At 51.1% G+C, this 16,864-nt stretch overlaps 1 protein-coding gene across 6 annotated transcripts in view; it reads left to right on the top strand.

Annotated features, from left to right (window-relative positions):
- Positions 1–16,864, top strand: part of GIGYF1 (GRB10 interacting GYF protein 1) — a 316,678-nt gene that overhangs the window by 239,274 nt on the left and 60,540 nt on the right. For all 6 annotated transcript variants that reach the window (XR_003939962.1, XM_030186350.1, XM_030186348.1 and 3 more), the window contains exons 19-20: positions 15,579–15,707; positions 16,114–16,278. Coding sequence is in view for 5 of the 6 variants with exons in the window: in XM_030186350.1 (XP_030042210.1) it covers positions 15,579–15,707; positions 16,114–16,278 (294 nt within the window). In the remaining variant the exon portion in view is untranslated. The remainder of the gene's footprint in view (positions 1–15,578; positions 15,708–16,113; positions 16,279–16,864) is intronic.

Here is a 16,864-nt window from a genome sequence, read left to right as displayed (position 1 = left end):
GACTAGGGGAAATGCCCAGTTCTAAAATTTTTTTTGCAGCCCCATAGTTCCCAAAGGTTTCCTATGGGTTTGGAATTGAGCATAAAATTTGGATACCTCATATTCTTTGCTATAAATATAATTGCAAAGTTCAATTAAACCAGAACCTTCCTTATTTCTCCACGCTAGTATGTCTCAATTGTAGCTACTTGTAATAGTGTAAAAAGCGAAAGTTGTATGTGGCCTGCAGTGTGTGATGAACATCCGTTTTGACCAGTAAACCATTGTTCTATGATGATTTTCGCATTGATTGGAAGTATAAGAGGAGGGGTTACAGTGCCTCTGAACACTGTATAAAGGAATGGCCAGTTTTATGTAACAGTAGTTTCTCCGAGGACAAGCAGGCTGCTTGTTCTCACTGATGGGTGACGTCCACGGCAGCCCCTCCAATCGGAACACTTCCTAGCAAAGTCCTTTGCTAGTCCTCGCGCGCCGAAGCGCACCGCGCATGCGCGGCCGTCTTCCCGCCCAAACCGGCTCGTGCCGGCCAGTCTTCTTTTGTCCGCGCTCGGTACGGTCGTGTTTCGCCGTTCGCGCCCCAAAGTTGACCTTGCGCGTCGTTTATCGACTTCGTTCTTTGAAAAAAAAAAAAAGGTGTCGGAAGGAGACCTTTATGGTTTTCTCCCTTCCCATACTTCCAGTTTTGCCCCGGTAAGTTTTCTTTCGTCGTCGGGGTAGGCCCTATTAGGCCTCGGTCGAAGTTTTTCTTCCCCCTATTTTTGTGATGCCATTTTCGCAATTTCGAGTTTTGATCTCGCCAGCGCGATTTTTCCGCCCATGACATCGAAGTCTTCCAGCGGCTTCAAGAAGTGCACCCAGTGCACCCGGGTAATCTCGCTCACTGACAGGCACACGTCGTGTCTTCAGTGTTTGGGGGCTGGGCACCGCCCTCAGGCCTGTAGTCTGTGTTCCCTTTTACAAAAGCGGACTCAGGTAGCGAGATTAGCCCAGTGGAACGTTTTGTTCTCGGGCTCTTCGTCGGCTGCGTCGGCGTCGGTGGAATCGAGACCTCCTCGTCTGCTGATGTCGGACGGTGGTGCTTCGTCTGGAGTGCAGGTGAGGGCTGTCCTTTCCCCTGCTGGTGGCGGTGAGCCTTCGGGTGGGTCTCCCCCTACCCTGAGGGCTCCTGCGGTACAGCCTCCCCGAGACCGACCTTCTTCGGCCTCGGCCCCGAGGAAGAGACGGCTGGATTCTACGTCCTCCTCGTCGGTGCCGGGAAGCTCCGGTGACGTTCTTCGCTCCAAAAAATCGAAGAAGCATCGTCACCGGTCCCCTTCCCGTGTCGGCACCGAGAGCTCTGGGTCGCCGAGGGAGTCGGCACCCAGTAAGCATCGGCACCGAGAGGACCGCTCGCCCTCTGTTCAAGAGGTGTCGATGCGCTCCCCTTTGGACAGCCCGGAACAGCCTCCACGCCCGGAACAGGTTCTGACATCGACTCCTGCATCGGCTTCCATGTCTTTTTCTACAGCCGCTCTGCACGAGAGCCTCCGGGCCGTTCTCCCAGAGATCCTGGGGGAGCTGTTGCGCCCTACCCCTCCGGTACCGGGGGTGCTTGCGCCACCGGTACCGTCGAGCCAGGCGCCGGCTGGCCCATTGTCCGGGGTGAGGTCTCCGACAGAAGTCCTTCTCTGCACAAAAAGTTGAGAACACCATGGTTGCAAGGTGATTGTGTCAGCTAAGTGAACCATAAGCAGCATCTTGCTGAATTGCAGGCCTTGGCAAATGCGTACTAGTTCATGCTGCATTGAAGTAATGTCTGAAGTCTGAAATTCACTAGGTTGTTAACCAAGCTCTGTTGGTAGCTGAAGTGCTAGAGTTTCTGCTGTACATGAGCTTTGAGAAATGGGTGATGGAAAGATTGGAAAATAGAGGTGGTCTAGGACCTCTCATGGATTACACTAAGATAAAGAGCTGCAGGATGTAACAAAATTGTTGACCAGAGAGAACTTTAGATACAAATGGCTCTTCACAAATGCTCTGCTGATGACTGTAAATGGGGCTTCCTAGGAAAATCAAGACAGGCATGGAAAGCCTTGGTGGACTTGACTGCTGCTAATTTCTGAAAGCAGCGCAGATTGCATCTCGGACAGGACCAACAGGACAAGATGATATGGCAGAGAACCTCAAGTGGAGGCAAGAGACTGAAGAGGGCCATTACAAAGATATTGTCAAGAAAGGTGGAAAACGAGCAACTCACTGAGAGGGAGCTTGAGCTGGTGGCATTTCTTCTGGTGGGATGTTATATTTGTTGCAAGGCTATAGAGAACTGGTTTCTGGGGAAGTGAGAATGGTGTGAATGGTTGGGTGAATGTGATGGGAGAAGAGAGGTGTGTTCCAACCTTCAGGCCCAGGTGGGAGCCAGTTTCTCAAGAGGGGGACTGACTGGGAAGCATAAAGGCCAAGCAAAAAGCAAGTGGATCCGAAAAAAACTAAATGGTGTTCTTAAACAAGGTCTTTATTCAAAACGATAAAAACGACCCAACATGAGTTGTGTTTCAGCCTTAACGGCCTGCGTCAGGGGTCTAATGATTTTGATACAAAACTTCTTTGCTAGACCGATTATTTTTCAGTCAGTTGTTTATGATGTGAAATATCGCATACGGGCTTCAGACAAGTAAAGCTTGCAGCCTTTCTGTGAAACGCAAGACCTTGTTTAAGAACACCATTTGAGAGAGGAGTTTTTTTTCGGATCCACTTGCTTTTCACTGGGCATTCGCTCAGAGGTCACCTTCTGTTGGTGTAAGCATAAAGGCCAGCCAGCTACAAGAGAATTAGATTGGGGAGATTGGGAGTGGAGAAGGCTGGGTGGAGAGGGTAGGAAGCGAGAAGGGTGGACAGAAGGGAGACATCATGATGGGATCTTGAAATGGGTTAAATAATTCGGGTAAGAGAAGAATTGACAAGACAAAAGTAGTAGAAGGTGGTGATGCTTCAAGAGATGCATTTGAAGGAAAGAGATGAGAGGCTCCTGAAGCACAAGGAATCTTATCGAATATTTTGTAATTCCAGTGGTGGGAGGCAAAGGTTTTAGTGGTAGCTATTGTGATGAAGAGGAGCTTCCAGTTCTCAGTTATTGACACCTTCCAAGGCACTGAAGGGAGTAGGTCTAGGCAGCAACCCTATTACCTTCAAAGGTATAGGTTCCCAGTCCTGCTTGCTCTGTTTAGGCAACTCGGGCCTAGTGTCCCCGGCCTCAGAAGTCCCAGCCAGCTCCCCGGTCAAAGCAGGACATGAGCTTTTGACTGGCTTCAGCAGAGGATAGCCGCTCAATGAGTATCCGTCCTGAGCGGGTTACCAGTCATAGGGAGGCTCACTTTTTACCAACACATATGGCCACTTGTTACCTCTGACTGGTGGGTTCTTCAAATAGTCCGTCTTAGGTACACACTGAATTGGCATCAGAGATCACCAAATTATACGCTGAGAGAGTCTTCAAGCAGGTACTTGTAGAGGAGATCTCTACCCTTCTATAGCCCTGAGCGGTCGAACCCGTGCCACCATGGGAAGAAGGGAAGGGATTTTATTCCAGGTACTTCTTATGATCTAAAACAAAACGAGGGGGGATGGGCAATTCTGGTCCATCCAAGGGCCCTGAACAAGTTTCTGGTCAAGGCAAAGTTCAGGAAGGTTTCCCTGGGCACCCTTCTTCCCATGATTCAGGAAAACGATTGGCTATGCTCTCTGGACTTAAAGGATGCCTATACCCACATAGTAACATAGTAAATGACGGAAGATAAAGACCTGTATGGTCCATTCAGTCTGCCCAACAAGATAAACTCATTTACATGGTGTGTGATACTTTATATGTATACCCGAATTTGATTTGTCCTTAACCTTTCTCAGGGCACAGACTGTGGAAGTCTACCCAGCATTATTCTTGTACTAAGTTCTGGAGTTAACGTCAAAGCCCTTTAAAATTTACATTCCAGCCCATCCCTATCCAGTCACAATCGGGCCATAGACCGTAGAAGTCTGCCCAGCTCTCATTTTGTCTCCCAATTACCGGCGTCGCCACCCAATCTCCCCTAAGATTCCGTGGAACCATTCCTTCTAAACAGGATTCCTTTGTGTTTATCCAATGCATGTTTGAATTCCATTACTGTTTTCATCTCCACCACCTCCCGCGAGAAGGCATTTCCACATCCACCACCCTCTCCGTGAAAAAATACTTCCTAACATTAGTCCTGAGTCTGCCCCCCTTCAACCTCAATTCATGTCCTCTAGTTCTACCGCCTTCCCGTCTCTGAAAAAGGTTCATTTGGGGAATAAATTTTTATACTTCCACTAGTAAAAAAGGCCCGTTTCTGTTAGAAATGAAACGGGCGCTAGCAAGGTTATATTGATTAGTTATTTTTTGTTAACCAGATATTTAATATTAAAGTATTGTAATGAGATGGAGTAATAGTGAAGGTTGTATAATGAGGAAGGAGGAGGCCCTGTGTAGGACCACAGGGGCGGTCCTTGAGACAGAGTGTGTGTTTGAGAGTGTGTGTAAGACAGAGAGACTGTGTGAGTCTGAGAGTGTGTGTGTGTGAGAGTGATACAGAGGGATTGAAAGAGTGTGTTGTGTGTGTGTGATAGAGACTGTGTTTGTGTGACAGATACAGAGAGTGTGTGTGTGGAACTGTCTGAGTACCATGACCCCCTCCTTCCCTTGCTCTCCTTCCGTCTGATGTGAGAGAGTGTGTGTGCAGGACCACAGGGGCGGTCATTGTGACATAGTGTTTGTGTGAGTGTGTGTGTAAGACAGAGAGACAGACCTGTGAGTCCGATAATGAGTGTGTGTGAAGAAAAGAGAGTGCATTTCTTTCTTGAAATACCTCAGTCAGTAAATAAAAGAATTGACAATACTCCTTTCAACGAATTAAATCTTTGTAAGCAGGTTAAGTGCCAAAGCAGTGCTGATAGTGCTTTACAATGCACAGAACTTCCCAAGGAAGCTGAACCGCAGCAAAGAAAGTGCGAACTGGAAAACTAAAACGTCAATCAAACCCTCAGTTTAAGGGCTGGGCACATGGAATTCTGCAGTATTTTTCATATTAAAAGTCACAGCAGAGTGTTGAGTGGTGACTCAACACTCTGCCATGACTTTTAACATGAAAAATACACACTGAATGTAAAACAAATCTGTGTTTTCTGTCCAGTCTCCCCCTCAAAAGCACAATGTTACTGTCTCAGCGCCTGCAGCCCTTAATTCTTTTATTGCCACATCAAGGTTAACACTTCAGGAGCCAGGTTGCTCGGCTGGTTTGCTTGCTGTTGGAAGAGGGGAGGAGGAGTTTCTTCTTTTAGGATCTTCATGTATCATCCAGTGATAGCCCTCCCCGGTAGAAGCAAAGCAATAAGGATGGGAGGGAAAAAATAAGTCACTGCGAGGAAGCAGGCGTGAGCTTCACTGCCTGCACCTTTGTTCGGGGGGGGGGGGGGGGGGGGGGGGGGGGTGTTTTCAGCGATTCAGTGTCAGCTTTTTTTTCTGCTTTTTTTTTTTGTTGTTGTGTCACGGTTGTACAGGTTTCTGGTGAGCTATGTGCTTGGGGGGGAGGGGCACTGACAGCTGATTTGTAGGCATGGGGAGGAGTAGGGAAACACTTCTCCTTCTGCCTGGGTTCTCTTTCTGCCTGAGTTGCGGTTTTGTGTGGTGCGTCCATGTTGGAGACGGTCGGTGAGTGTCATTGCTCTGCCCTCGACGTCATCACGTTTGACGCGTGGGCGGGGCAGACACTCATGGATGAAAAGCGATCTCAGCCGCCTCACTTTTAGAACGTTGGGAAAGTGAGGCTTCATTAGAACGTTGGAGGTGCGTTTTATATAGAGAGATGTCACAGGAATTATCTCAAATTTCGCGTGGGAAAATGCCACTTCCAGTATCGTATTCTGCCATTTGGTCTGGTGTGTGCCCCCAGCGTTTTTATGAAGTGTCTGGTGGTAGTCGCAGTGTGTCTACGCAGACTGGGAGTCCATGTGTTCCCATATCTCAGCGATTGGCTGGTGAAGAGCACCTCGGAGGACGATGCACAGGAGTCCATGCGGATGACTATTTGGGTGCTCGAGCTACTAGGGTTCATTTTAAACTACCCCAAGGACACACACATGGTTCGAGCCTACCCCCTGGAGGCGAGAGCTGACAATCTTGTCTCGCTCGTGTCCAATGTTCGTACCTCACAGAAGGTCACAGCTCGGCAGATGTTGAGTTTGTTGGGTCACATGGCTTCCACAGTGTTTGTTACAACCATGACACGTCTTCACATGAGATCAGCTTAATGGACCCTGGCTTCCTCAGTGGTACCAAGCCATAGAGAGTTTAGAAGATGTCATCCAGGTGTCCCCAAAGCTTTTACGCTTTCTTCAGTGTTGGACAGTTCATTCCAGTTTAACTCTGGGACTTCCATTCCAAATTCCTCAGCCACAAAAAGTGCTGATGACAGATCCATCTCTCCTGGGATGGGATGTTTATGTAGACAGGCTTCATGCTCAGGTCACCTTCTGGAGCTTCGAATGATCTGGAATGCTCTAAAGGCTTTCAGAGATCTCATCAAATTGTTCTCATCCAAACAGACATTCGGGTTGCGATGTAGTACACCAACAAGCAGGGGGCACCGGATCATGCCCTCTGTGTCAGGAGGCCGTCCGGATGTGGCATTGGGCTCGCCAACATGGCATGTTCCTTCAAGCCACTTATGTGGCATGAAAAACAATACCCTAGCCAACAGACTGAGCAGGATAACGCAACCTCACGAGTGGTCTCTCAGTACAGACATAGCCTCAAGATCATCTGAGCGTGGGACATCCCCTCAGTGGATCTTTTTGCCACTCAGATCAATCATAAGATCTCACAGTTCTGTTTCAGGCTTCAGGCCCATGACAGACTAGCTTCAGATGCCTTCCCCTTAAATGGTGGACAGGTCTAGTGGGAAAAACTTTGTTAAAACTCAGCAAGACCGCGGAACCATGATTCTGATCGTGCTGTATTGGCTGCTGCAGATATGGTTCACTCTTCGTCTGGAATTATCCTCCGAAGAACCATGGCGATTGGAGTGTTTTCCGACCCTCATCACACAGAACGAGGGGTTACTTCTACATCCCAACCTCCAGTTTCTGGCTCTCTCAGCTTGGATGTTGAGAGCCTAGAATTCATTTCTTTGGGTCTTTCGGAGGGTGTCTCCAGAGTCTTGCTGGCTTCCAGGAAAGATTCCACTAAGGGGTGGTGGTGTTTTAAATAGAGAAGGTTTGCCGTCTGGTGTGAGAGCAAGGCCCTAGAGCCACCTACTTGCCCCATACAGACCCCATAAGGGTTCACCTTAGTGCAATTAGTGCTTATCAGTATGTAGAAGGCAAGCCCATCTCTGGACAGCCTCTAGTTCGCTTTATGAGCGGTTTGCTTTTCTCAAGGCCCACTGTCAAACCTCCTCCACCAGTGTCATGGGATCTCAATGTCGTTCTCACCCAGCTGATGAAAGTTCCTTTTGAGCCACTGAATTCCTGCCATCTGAAGTACTTGACCTGGAAGGTCATTTTCTTGGTGGCTGTTACTTCAGCTCGTAGGGTGAGTGAGCTTCAGGCCTTAATGGTGGATGCACCTTATACTAAGTTTTATCACTATAGAGTAGTCCTCCGCACACACCCCGAGTTCCTGCTGAAGGTTGTGTCAGAGTTCCATCTGAACCAGTCGATTGTCTTGCCGTAATTCTTTCCCCAACCTCATGCCCATCCTGGCGAAAGCAGCGTGTACACTTTGGATTGCAAGCGAGCGAGCATTGGCCTACTACATGGCATGGAGAAGGCCCCACAGACTGTCCGCCCAGCTTTTTGTTTCTTTTGATCCCAACAGGATGAAGATCGTCATCTGGAAACGCACCATTTCAATATGGCTAGCAGATTGCATTTCCTTCACTTATGCCCAGGCTGTGCTTGCCTTGGAGGGTCATGTCACGGCTCATAATATCAGATCCATGGCCGCATCGGTAGCCCTTTTGAGGAAGTTTTCAAGACTGCAACCTGCTCTTCAGTTCACATATTCACATCACATTACTGCTTTGAGCAGGATACCCGATGTGACAGTCGGTTTGGGCAGTTAGTGTTGCAGAATCTGTTTGGGGTCTAGAATCCAACTCCACCCTCCTGTGCCCGTTTTATTCTGTCCAAGGCTGCGCACTCATTCAGATTGTATATAGCTTCAACTTAATTTGTGTTATGTCCTCGCCATTGCAAGGCTCAGTTGACCAATGTTTCTTTTTGGTGAGCCTGGATGCTAGGGATTCTCCACTTGTGAGAACGTTAGTCTGCTTGTCCTCGGAGAAAGCGAAGATACTTACCTGTAGCAGGTATTCTCCGAGGACAAGCAGGCTGCTTGTTCTCACTGATGGGTGACGTCCACGGCAGCCCCCTCCAACCAGAAACTTCACTAGCAAAGGCCTTTGCTAGTCCTCGCGCACCGCGCATGCGCGGCTGTCTTCCCGCCCGAACCGGCTCGTGTTCATCAGTCTTCTTTTGTCCGCGCTCGGGACGGTCGTGTTTTACCGCCGTTTCGTGCCCCTCAAGTTGACCTCGCACGTCTTCGCGATTTTCGCTAAAAAAAAAAAAAAAAAAAAAAAAGAGACCGATCGGTCTTTACCCTTTTCCCATGTTTCCAGCTTTTTCCCCGCGTAAGTTTCCTTTCGCTTTCGGGACCGGCCTATTTGGCCTCGATTCGGGCTTTTCTCCCTTCTTTTTGGTGCCCTTCGTCATCATCGCAAATTTTGATTTCGCCGGCGTGATTTTTCCGCCCATGTCATCGAAGTCTTCCAGCGGCTTCAAGAAGTGCGCCCGGGTAATCTCGCTCACTGATAGGCACGCTTCGTGTCTTCAGTGTCTGGGGGCTGGGCACCGCCCGCAGGCCTGCAGTCTTTGTGCTCTTTTAAAAAAGAGGACTCAGGTAGCGAGATTGGCCCAGTGGAACGCGTTGTTCTCGGGCTCTTCGACGACAACAGCACGTGCATCGACGTCGACAGCATCGAAGTCTTCGACCTCGGCATTGACTGCATCGAAGCCTCTACCTTCGGCATCGACTGCAGCGAGGCCCCTACCTTCGGCATCGTCGGTACCGAGGTATCGAAAGGCTGCGTCGACGTCGGTGGTACCGGGACTTCAGCTGTTGCTGATGTCGTCGGACGGTGGTGCTTCGTCTGGAGTGCAGGTGCGGGCTGTCCATTCCCTTGCTGGTGGCGGTGAGCCTTCGCGTGGGTCTCCCCCTGCCCTGAGGGCTTCTGCGGTACAGCCCCCCCCCCCCCCCCCCCCCCCCCCGAGATCAACCTGCCTCGGCCTCGGCCCCGAGGAAGCGACTGCTGGATTCTACGTCCTCCTCGTCGGTACCGGGAAGCTCCGGTGACATGCTTCGCTTGAAGAAGTCTAAGAAGCATCGTCACCGGTCTCATTCCCGTCTCGGTACCGAGAGCTCTGGGTCGCCGAGGCAGTCGGCACCCAGTAGGCATCGGCACCGGGAGGACCGCTCACCCTCTGTTCAGGAGGTGTCGATGTGCTCCCCCTTGGACAGCCTGGAACAGCCTCCATGCCCGGAACAGACTCTGAAATCGACGCCTGCATCGGCTTTTCAGTCTTTCTCCACAACCGCTCTGCACGAGAGTCTCCGGGCCGTTCTTCCCGAGATTCTGGGAGAGCTGTTGCGCCCTTCCCCTCCGGTACCAGGGGTGCTTGCGCCACCGGTACCGTCGAGTGAGGCGCCGGCTGGCCCCTTGCCCGAGGTGAGGTCTCCGGTACCGGCTACGGCCGCCTCCCAGGCAGACTCCCCGTCGGCGGAGGGAGCTTCGCCGGTGCTGGCGAGGGAGTCCACCTCTCGATGCTCCTACCGTGGCCGTGTTTCCACGGAGTTGAGTCGGGCACGGCTTCAGACGCAGGTTCGTGAACTTGTGTCTGATACCGATGGTGAGGCCTCGTGGGAGGAGGAGGAGGACATCAGATATTTCTCTGACGAGGAGTCTGATGGCCTGCCTTCTGATCCCACTCCCTCCCCTGAAAGGCAGCTTTCTCCTCCCGAGAGTCTGTCTTTCGCGGCCTTTGTCCGGGAGATGTCTACGGCCATCCCCTTCCCGGTGGTTGTGGAGGATGAGCCCAGGGCTGAAATGTTTGACTGGCTCCAGCAGAGCATAGCCGACATCAACGTGTCCGTGCCGGGCGATTTTTCCGCCCATGACATCGAAGTCTTCCAGCGGCTTCAAGAAGTGCACCCAGTGCGCCCGGGTAATCTCGCTCACTGACAGGCACACGTCGTGTCTTCAGTGTTTGGGGGCTGGGCACCGCCCTCAGGCCTGTAGTCTGTGTTCCCTTTTACAAAAGCGGACTCAGGTAGCGAGATTAGCCCAGTGGAACGTTTTGTTCTCGGGCTCTTCGTCGGCATCGGGAGTATCGACTGCTTCGACGTCGTCGGCGCCCGGACCTTCATCCTCACCCCCGATTGCATCGAGTGCATCGAGGCATCGACCCTCTGCATCGGGGCGACATCGGAGGGCTGCGTCGGCGTCGGTGGTATCGAGACCTCCTCGTCTGCTGATGTCGTCGGACGGTGGTGTTTCGTCTGGAGTGCAGGTGAGGGCTGTCCATTCTCCTGCTGGTGGCGGTGAGCCTTCGGGTGGGTCTCCCCCTACCCTGAGGGCTCCTGCGGTACAGCCCCCCCGAGACCGACCTTCTTCGGCCTCGGCCCCGAGGAAGAGACGGCTGGATTCTACGTCCTCCTCGTCGGTGCCGGGAAGCTCCAGTGACGTGCTTCGCTACAAAAAAATCGAAGAAGCATCGTCACCGGTCCCCTTCCCGTGTCGGCACCGAGAGCTCTGGGTCGCCGAGGGAGTCGGCACCCAGTAAGCATCGGCACCGAGAGGACCGCTCGCCCTCTGTTCAAGAGGTGTCGATGCGCTCCCCTTTGGACAGCCCGGAACAGCCTCCACGCCCGGAACAGGTTCTGACATCGACTCCTGCATCGGCTTCCATGTCTTTTTCTACAGCCGCTCTGCACGAGAGCCTCCGGGCCGTTCTCCCAGAGATCCTGGGGGAGCTGTTGCGCCCTACCCCTCCGGTACCGGGGGTGCTTGCGCCTCCAGTACCGTCGAGCCAGGCGCCGGCTGGCCCATTGTCCGGGGTGAGGTCTCCAACATCTACCGAGTGCGGTAGCCTCCCAGGAGGGCTCCCCGACCACGTCGGCGGAGGGAGCTTCGCCGGTGCGGGCGAGGGAGTCTACCTCTCGACGCTCCCACCGTGACCATGGTTCCACGGAGTCGAGCCGGGCACGGTTGCAGACACAGGTCCGTGAACTTGTGTCTGACACCGATGGTGAGGCCTCGTGGGAAGAGGAAGAGGACATCAGATATTTCTCTGACGAGGAGTCTGATGGCCTTCCTTCTGATCCCACTCCCTCCCCTGAAAGGCAGCTTTCTCCTCCTGAGAGTCTGTCTTTCGCGGCCTTTGTCCGGGAGATGTCTACGGCCAGTCAAGCAGGTGGTAGAGCAGCTCCACCAGCGGGACACCGCTTTCGACAAATTCTCCCGCCGGCAGCCTTCAGCATCTACCTCCTCAGGTAGACGTTTTTATGGGGGAAGGAGGACTGTTCCCTACTCTTCTGGTAAGTGTAGGTACAATCCTCCCTCTCGACAGCGTGCGGCCCAGGCTAAGCCCCAGCGCGCTCGCTCTCGTCAGCAGCGTGCGCCTCAGCAAGGCCCCTCGGCTCCCCAGCAAAAGCAGGGAGCGAGCTTTTGATTGGCTCCAGCAGAGCATAGCCGACATCAACGTGTCCGTGCCGGGCGATCTGCCGGTCGAGGGGAGGTTGAAAGTTTTTCACCAAAGGTGGCCTCTTGTAACCTCCAACCATTGGGTTCTTCAAATAGTCCGGCAAGGGTACACCCTCAATTTGGCCTCGAAGCCTCCAAATTGCCCACCGGGAGCTCAGTCCTACAGCTTCCAGCATAAGCAGGTACTTGCAGAGGAACTCCCCGCCCTTCTCAGCACCAATGCCATCCGGGCAAGAAGGGCTGGGATTCTATTCCAGGTACTTCCTTGTGGAAAAGAAAACAGGGGGGATGCGTCCCATCCTAGACCTAAGGGCCCTGAACAAATATCTGGTCAAGGAAAAGTTCAGGATGCTTTCCCTGGGCACCCTTCTTCCCATGATTCAGGAAAACGATTGGCTATGCTCTCTGGACTTGAAGGACGCCTACACACACATCCCGATATTGCCAGCTCACAGGCAGTATCTGCGATTTCAGCTGGGCACACGTCACTTCCAGTACTGTGTGCTACCCTTTGGGCTCGCCTCTGCGCCCAGAGTGTTCACGAAGTGCCTGGCTGTAGTAGCAGCAGCGCTTCGCAGGCTGGGAGTGCATGTGTTCCCTTATCTCAATGATTGGCTGGTAAAGAACACATCCGAGGCAGGAGCTCTACAGTCCATGCAGATGACTATTCGACTCCTGGAGCTACTGGGGTTTGTGATAAATTATCCAAAGTCCCATCTTCTCCCAGTACAGAGACTTGAATTCATAGGAGCTCTGCTGGATTCTCGGACGGCTCGTGCCTATCTTCCGGAGACAAGAGCCAACAACCTGCTGTCCCTCGTCTCCCGGGTACAAGCGTCCCAGCAGATCACAGCTCAGCAGATGTTGAGATTGCTTGGCCACATGGCCTCCACAGTTCATGTGACTCCCATGGCTCGGCTTCACATGCGATCTGCTCAATGGACCCTAGCTTCCCAGAGGTTTTAAGATGCTGGGTATCTAGAAGACATGATCCACCTGTCCACGAGTTTTCTCAAATCCCTGTATTGGTGGACGATTTGGTCCAATTTGACTCTGGGACGCCCTTTCCAAATTCCTCAGCCACAAAAAGTGCTGACTACGGATGCATCTCTCCTGGGGTGGGGAGCTCATGTCGATGGGCTTCACACCCAGGGAAGCTGGTCCCTCCAGGAACGCGATCTGCAGATCAATCTCCTGGAGTTACGAGCGGTCTGGAATGCTCTGAAGGCTTTCAGAGATCGGCTGTCCCACCAAATTATCCAAATTCAGACAGACAACCAGGTTGCCATGTATTACATCAACAAGCAGGGGGGCACTGGATCTCGCCCCCTGTGTCAGGAAGCCGTCAGCATGTGGCTGTGGGCTCACCGTTACGGCATGTTGCTCCAAGCCACATACCTGGCAGGCGTAAGCAACAGTCTGGCCGTCAGGTTGAGCAGGATTATGCAACCTCACGAGTGGTCGCTCAACTCCAGAGTAGTGCGCCACATCTTCCAGGTGTGGGGCACCCCCTTGGTAGATCTCTTTGCATCTCGAGCCAACCACAAGGTCCCTCAGTTCTGTTCCAGACTTCAGGTCCACGGCAGACTGGCATCGGATGCCTTCTTCCTGGATTGGGGGGACGGCCTGCTGTATGCTTATCCTCCCATACCTCTGGTGGGGAAGAATTTGTTGAAACTCAAGCAAGACCGAGGCACCATGATCCTGATTGCTCCTTTTTGGCCGCGTCAGATCTGGTTTCCTCTCCTTCTGGAGTTGTCCGCCAAAGAACCGTGGAGATTGGAGTGTTTTCTGACCCTCATCACACAGAACGAAGGGGCGCTTCTGCATCTCAACCTCCAGTCTGGCTCTCACGGCCTGGATGTTGAGAGCATAGACTTTGGGTCTGTCGGAGGGTGTCTCCCGCGTCTTGCTTCCAGAAAAGATTCCACTAAGAGGAGTTACTTCTTCTTATGGAGGAGGTTTGCCGTCTGGTGTGACAGCAAGGCCTTAGATCCTCGCTCCTGTCCTACACAGACCCTGCTTGAATACCTTCTGCACTTGTCTGAGTCTGGTCTCAAGACCAACTCTGTAAGGGTTCACCTTAGCGCAATCAGTGCATATCATTACCGTGTGGAAGGTAAGCCGATCTCAGGACAGCCTTTAGTTGTTCGCTTCATGAGAGGTTTGCTTTTGTCAAAGCCCCCCGTCAGGCCTCCTACAGTGTCATGGGATCTCAATGTCGTTCTCACCCAGCTGATGAAACCTCCTTTTGAGCCACTGAATTCATGCCATCTGAAGTACTTGACCTGGAAAGTCATTTTCTTGGTGGCAGTTACTTCAGCTCGTAGAGTCAGTGAGCTTCAAGCCCTAGTAGCTCATGCTCCTTATACCAAATTTCATCATAATAGAGTAGTCCTCCGCACTCACCCTAAGTTCTTGCCAAAGGTAGTGTCGGAGTTCCATCTGAACCAGTCAGTTGTCTTGCCAACATTCTTTCCCCGTCCTTATTCCTGCCCTGCTGAACGTCAGCTGCACACATTGGACTGCAAAAGATCATTGGCCTTCTATCTGGAGCGGACACAGCCCAACAGACAGTCTGCCCAATTGTTTGTTTCTTTTGATCCCAACAGGAGGGGAGTGGCTGTGGGGAAACGCACCATATCCAATTGGCTAGCAGATTGCATTTCCTTCACTTACGCCCAGGCTGGGCTGGCTCTTGAGGGTCTTGTCACGGCTCACAATGTCAGAGCCATGGCGGCGTCAGTGGCCCACTTGAAGTCAGCCACTATTGAAGAGATCTGCAAAGCTGCGACGTGGTCATTTGTCCACACATTCACATCTCATTACTGCCTGCAGCAGGATACCCGACGTGTCAGTCGGTTCGGGCAGTCAGTGCTTCAGAATCTGTTCGGGGTTTAGGATCCAACTCCACCCCCCTAGGCCCATGTTTATTCTGTTCCAGGCTACATGGATAAATTGTTAGGTCAATCTCAGTTATGTCCTCGCCGTTGCGAGGCCCAATTGACCATGTTTGTTGTTTTGAGTGAGCCTGGGGGCTAGGGATACCACATCAGTGAGAACAATCAGCCTGCTTGTCCTCGGAGAAAGCGAATGCTACATACCTGTAGAAGGTATTCTCCGAGGACAGCAGGCTGATTGTTTTCACAAACCTGCCCGCTTCCCCTTTGGAGTTGTGTCTTCCCTTTTCTTTGTCTTGCTACATATGGGACTGATGAACACGAGCAGGTTCGGGCGGGAAGACGGCCGCACATGCGCGGTGCGCATTGGCGCGCGAGGACTAGCAAAGGCCTTTGCTAGTGAAGTTTCCAGTTGGAGGGGGCTGCTGTGGACGTCACCCATCAGTGAGAACAATCAGCCTGCTGTCCTCGGAGAATACCTTCTACAGGTATGTAGCATTCGCTTTCTCCAAGGAAAACAGGCTTTATATTCTCACAGTCCGTCCCACCTCCTCTTGCAGTTGTTTCCTTTGTTCTTTTTACTTTACTTTTTGCTTATAGTATTAAAGTGGGGAGTCCATGTTTGCGTGACGGGCGGGAAGGCACGTCCATGAGTGGTGGAGCACGGTTCATGCTCCACAAAGCTCTCTTTTAGCTATGGCAAATACCAGACAAGACAACGTGGATCAACGTCAGCCACTTGTGAGAATATAAAGCCTGCTGCCCTCAGAGAATAACTGCTACAGGTAAGTATCTTTGCTGTTTTGTAGGGTAAAGTTGAAGTAAGGTATCATAGGTTAGTTCCCTTTCTTAACCTTTGTTGTTTCAGCTTCAAGAGCGTCGAGACGCAGAACTCAGGGCTAAAAGGGAAGAAGAAGAGAGAAAACGTCGAGAAGAGAAGCGCCGACAGGAGGAGCAAAAACGGCGGGAGGAAGAGGAGCTTTTCAGGCGAAAACAAGTGAGAATGTGGTTCTTTTGCATCCCTAGTTAATAATCAGTCTCTAAGTTTTCTGACTTTAGGGTTCAGAAGTATATTTAGGCTTTACAAAGTAATGAAAGGGAGGGACTTGAGCACTTGGAGGAAACACAAATGGTGTGCGGAGAAGAAGGGGAAGGCAGACTGCTAGGTTTTGAACCAGATAATTGTACATTTTAAGATTTTTGCCCTACTTATATCTATTGCACCCATTTTTAGTTTATTTCCTTCAATCACACTAGCCTATTTCCTTGGGGCCTGAATGTAGTTAGTTTTGAAATGCTGTCTGATCTCTAACCATGTGCCTGCTCTTGTTCATTGTCACTCTCCTGCCTATTCTTTGTGCTCACTTCTTTCATTCAGTCCCCCTTTTTATTTCTCTTCTCAGTGTCGCCAGCAGCAGGAGCTGCTTTTGAAGTTGCTCCAGCACAGCCAGCAACAGAGCTCGCCACCCCTCTGGAACAGTCTCTCCAAGCAGAACTTATCTATGAAGGCTCTGCTGGAGGAGAACGAGCGGCATCTGCAAAAGCAGCAGCGAGCACAGCAGCGAGTGGTGAGTAAAATGATTGTGACCTTCCCTGCTGTCAGATCAGCCACAGTCCCCTTGAAAAGAAGAACCCTCCTCCACAATGATTGAGAAGTATAGCATAACATCAGACTTTCTCTTCCTGAGTGAATTCTGATGACAGTATTTTAAAATTCTGCATTTATTATTTTTAATGGTATTAAATGTATAATCACTTGAATATTAACTTTTTCTGTGTTGTATTTTTAAATGTTCTCTATCAACAGGCAGGGTTGAATAAGTTGTACTTGGTGGCACCAAGATGGAATAATTTTCCCAGAGTGCAGACCAAGTGTAAAGTTCTGAGCATGTGCAGCCCTTCCCACACTTGGCAGTTCCACTGTCTTTTTAGTTTAGTTTTTTTGCACTCTGCCATGGGGATTTGAAAACAAAACTTTCTCTCATGAGTGATTTGAAGAGAGTTCTGTTAATCAATAGTCTTTAGCCTTTATGTTCAAGTTGATGTAGAAAACACACAAAAATAACTATAAAACTTAGAACACATAAAAAGCAGCAATCATTATAGTTCTTAAATAAGTACTCATCTTAGGCCTCCCTTCAAACCACCCTTCCC

Source organism: Microcaecilia unicolor, chromosome 14 (genome assembly GCF_901765095.1).
Source record: "Microcaecilia unicolor chromosome 14, aMicUni1.1, whole genome shotgun sequence".
Taxonomy (NCBI): domain Eukaryota; kingdom Metazoa; phylum Chordata; class Amphibia; order Gymnophiona; family Siphonopidae; genus Microcaecilia; species Microcaecilia unicolor.
This window is presented reverse-complemented; position numbering and strand designations above follow the sequence as displayed.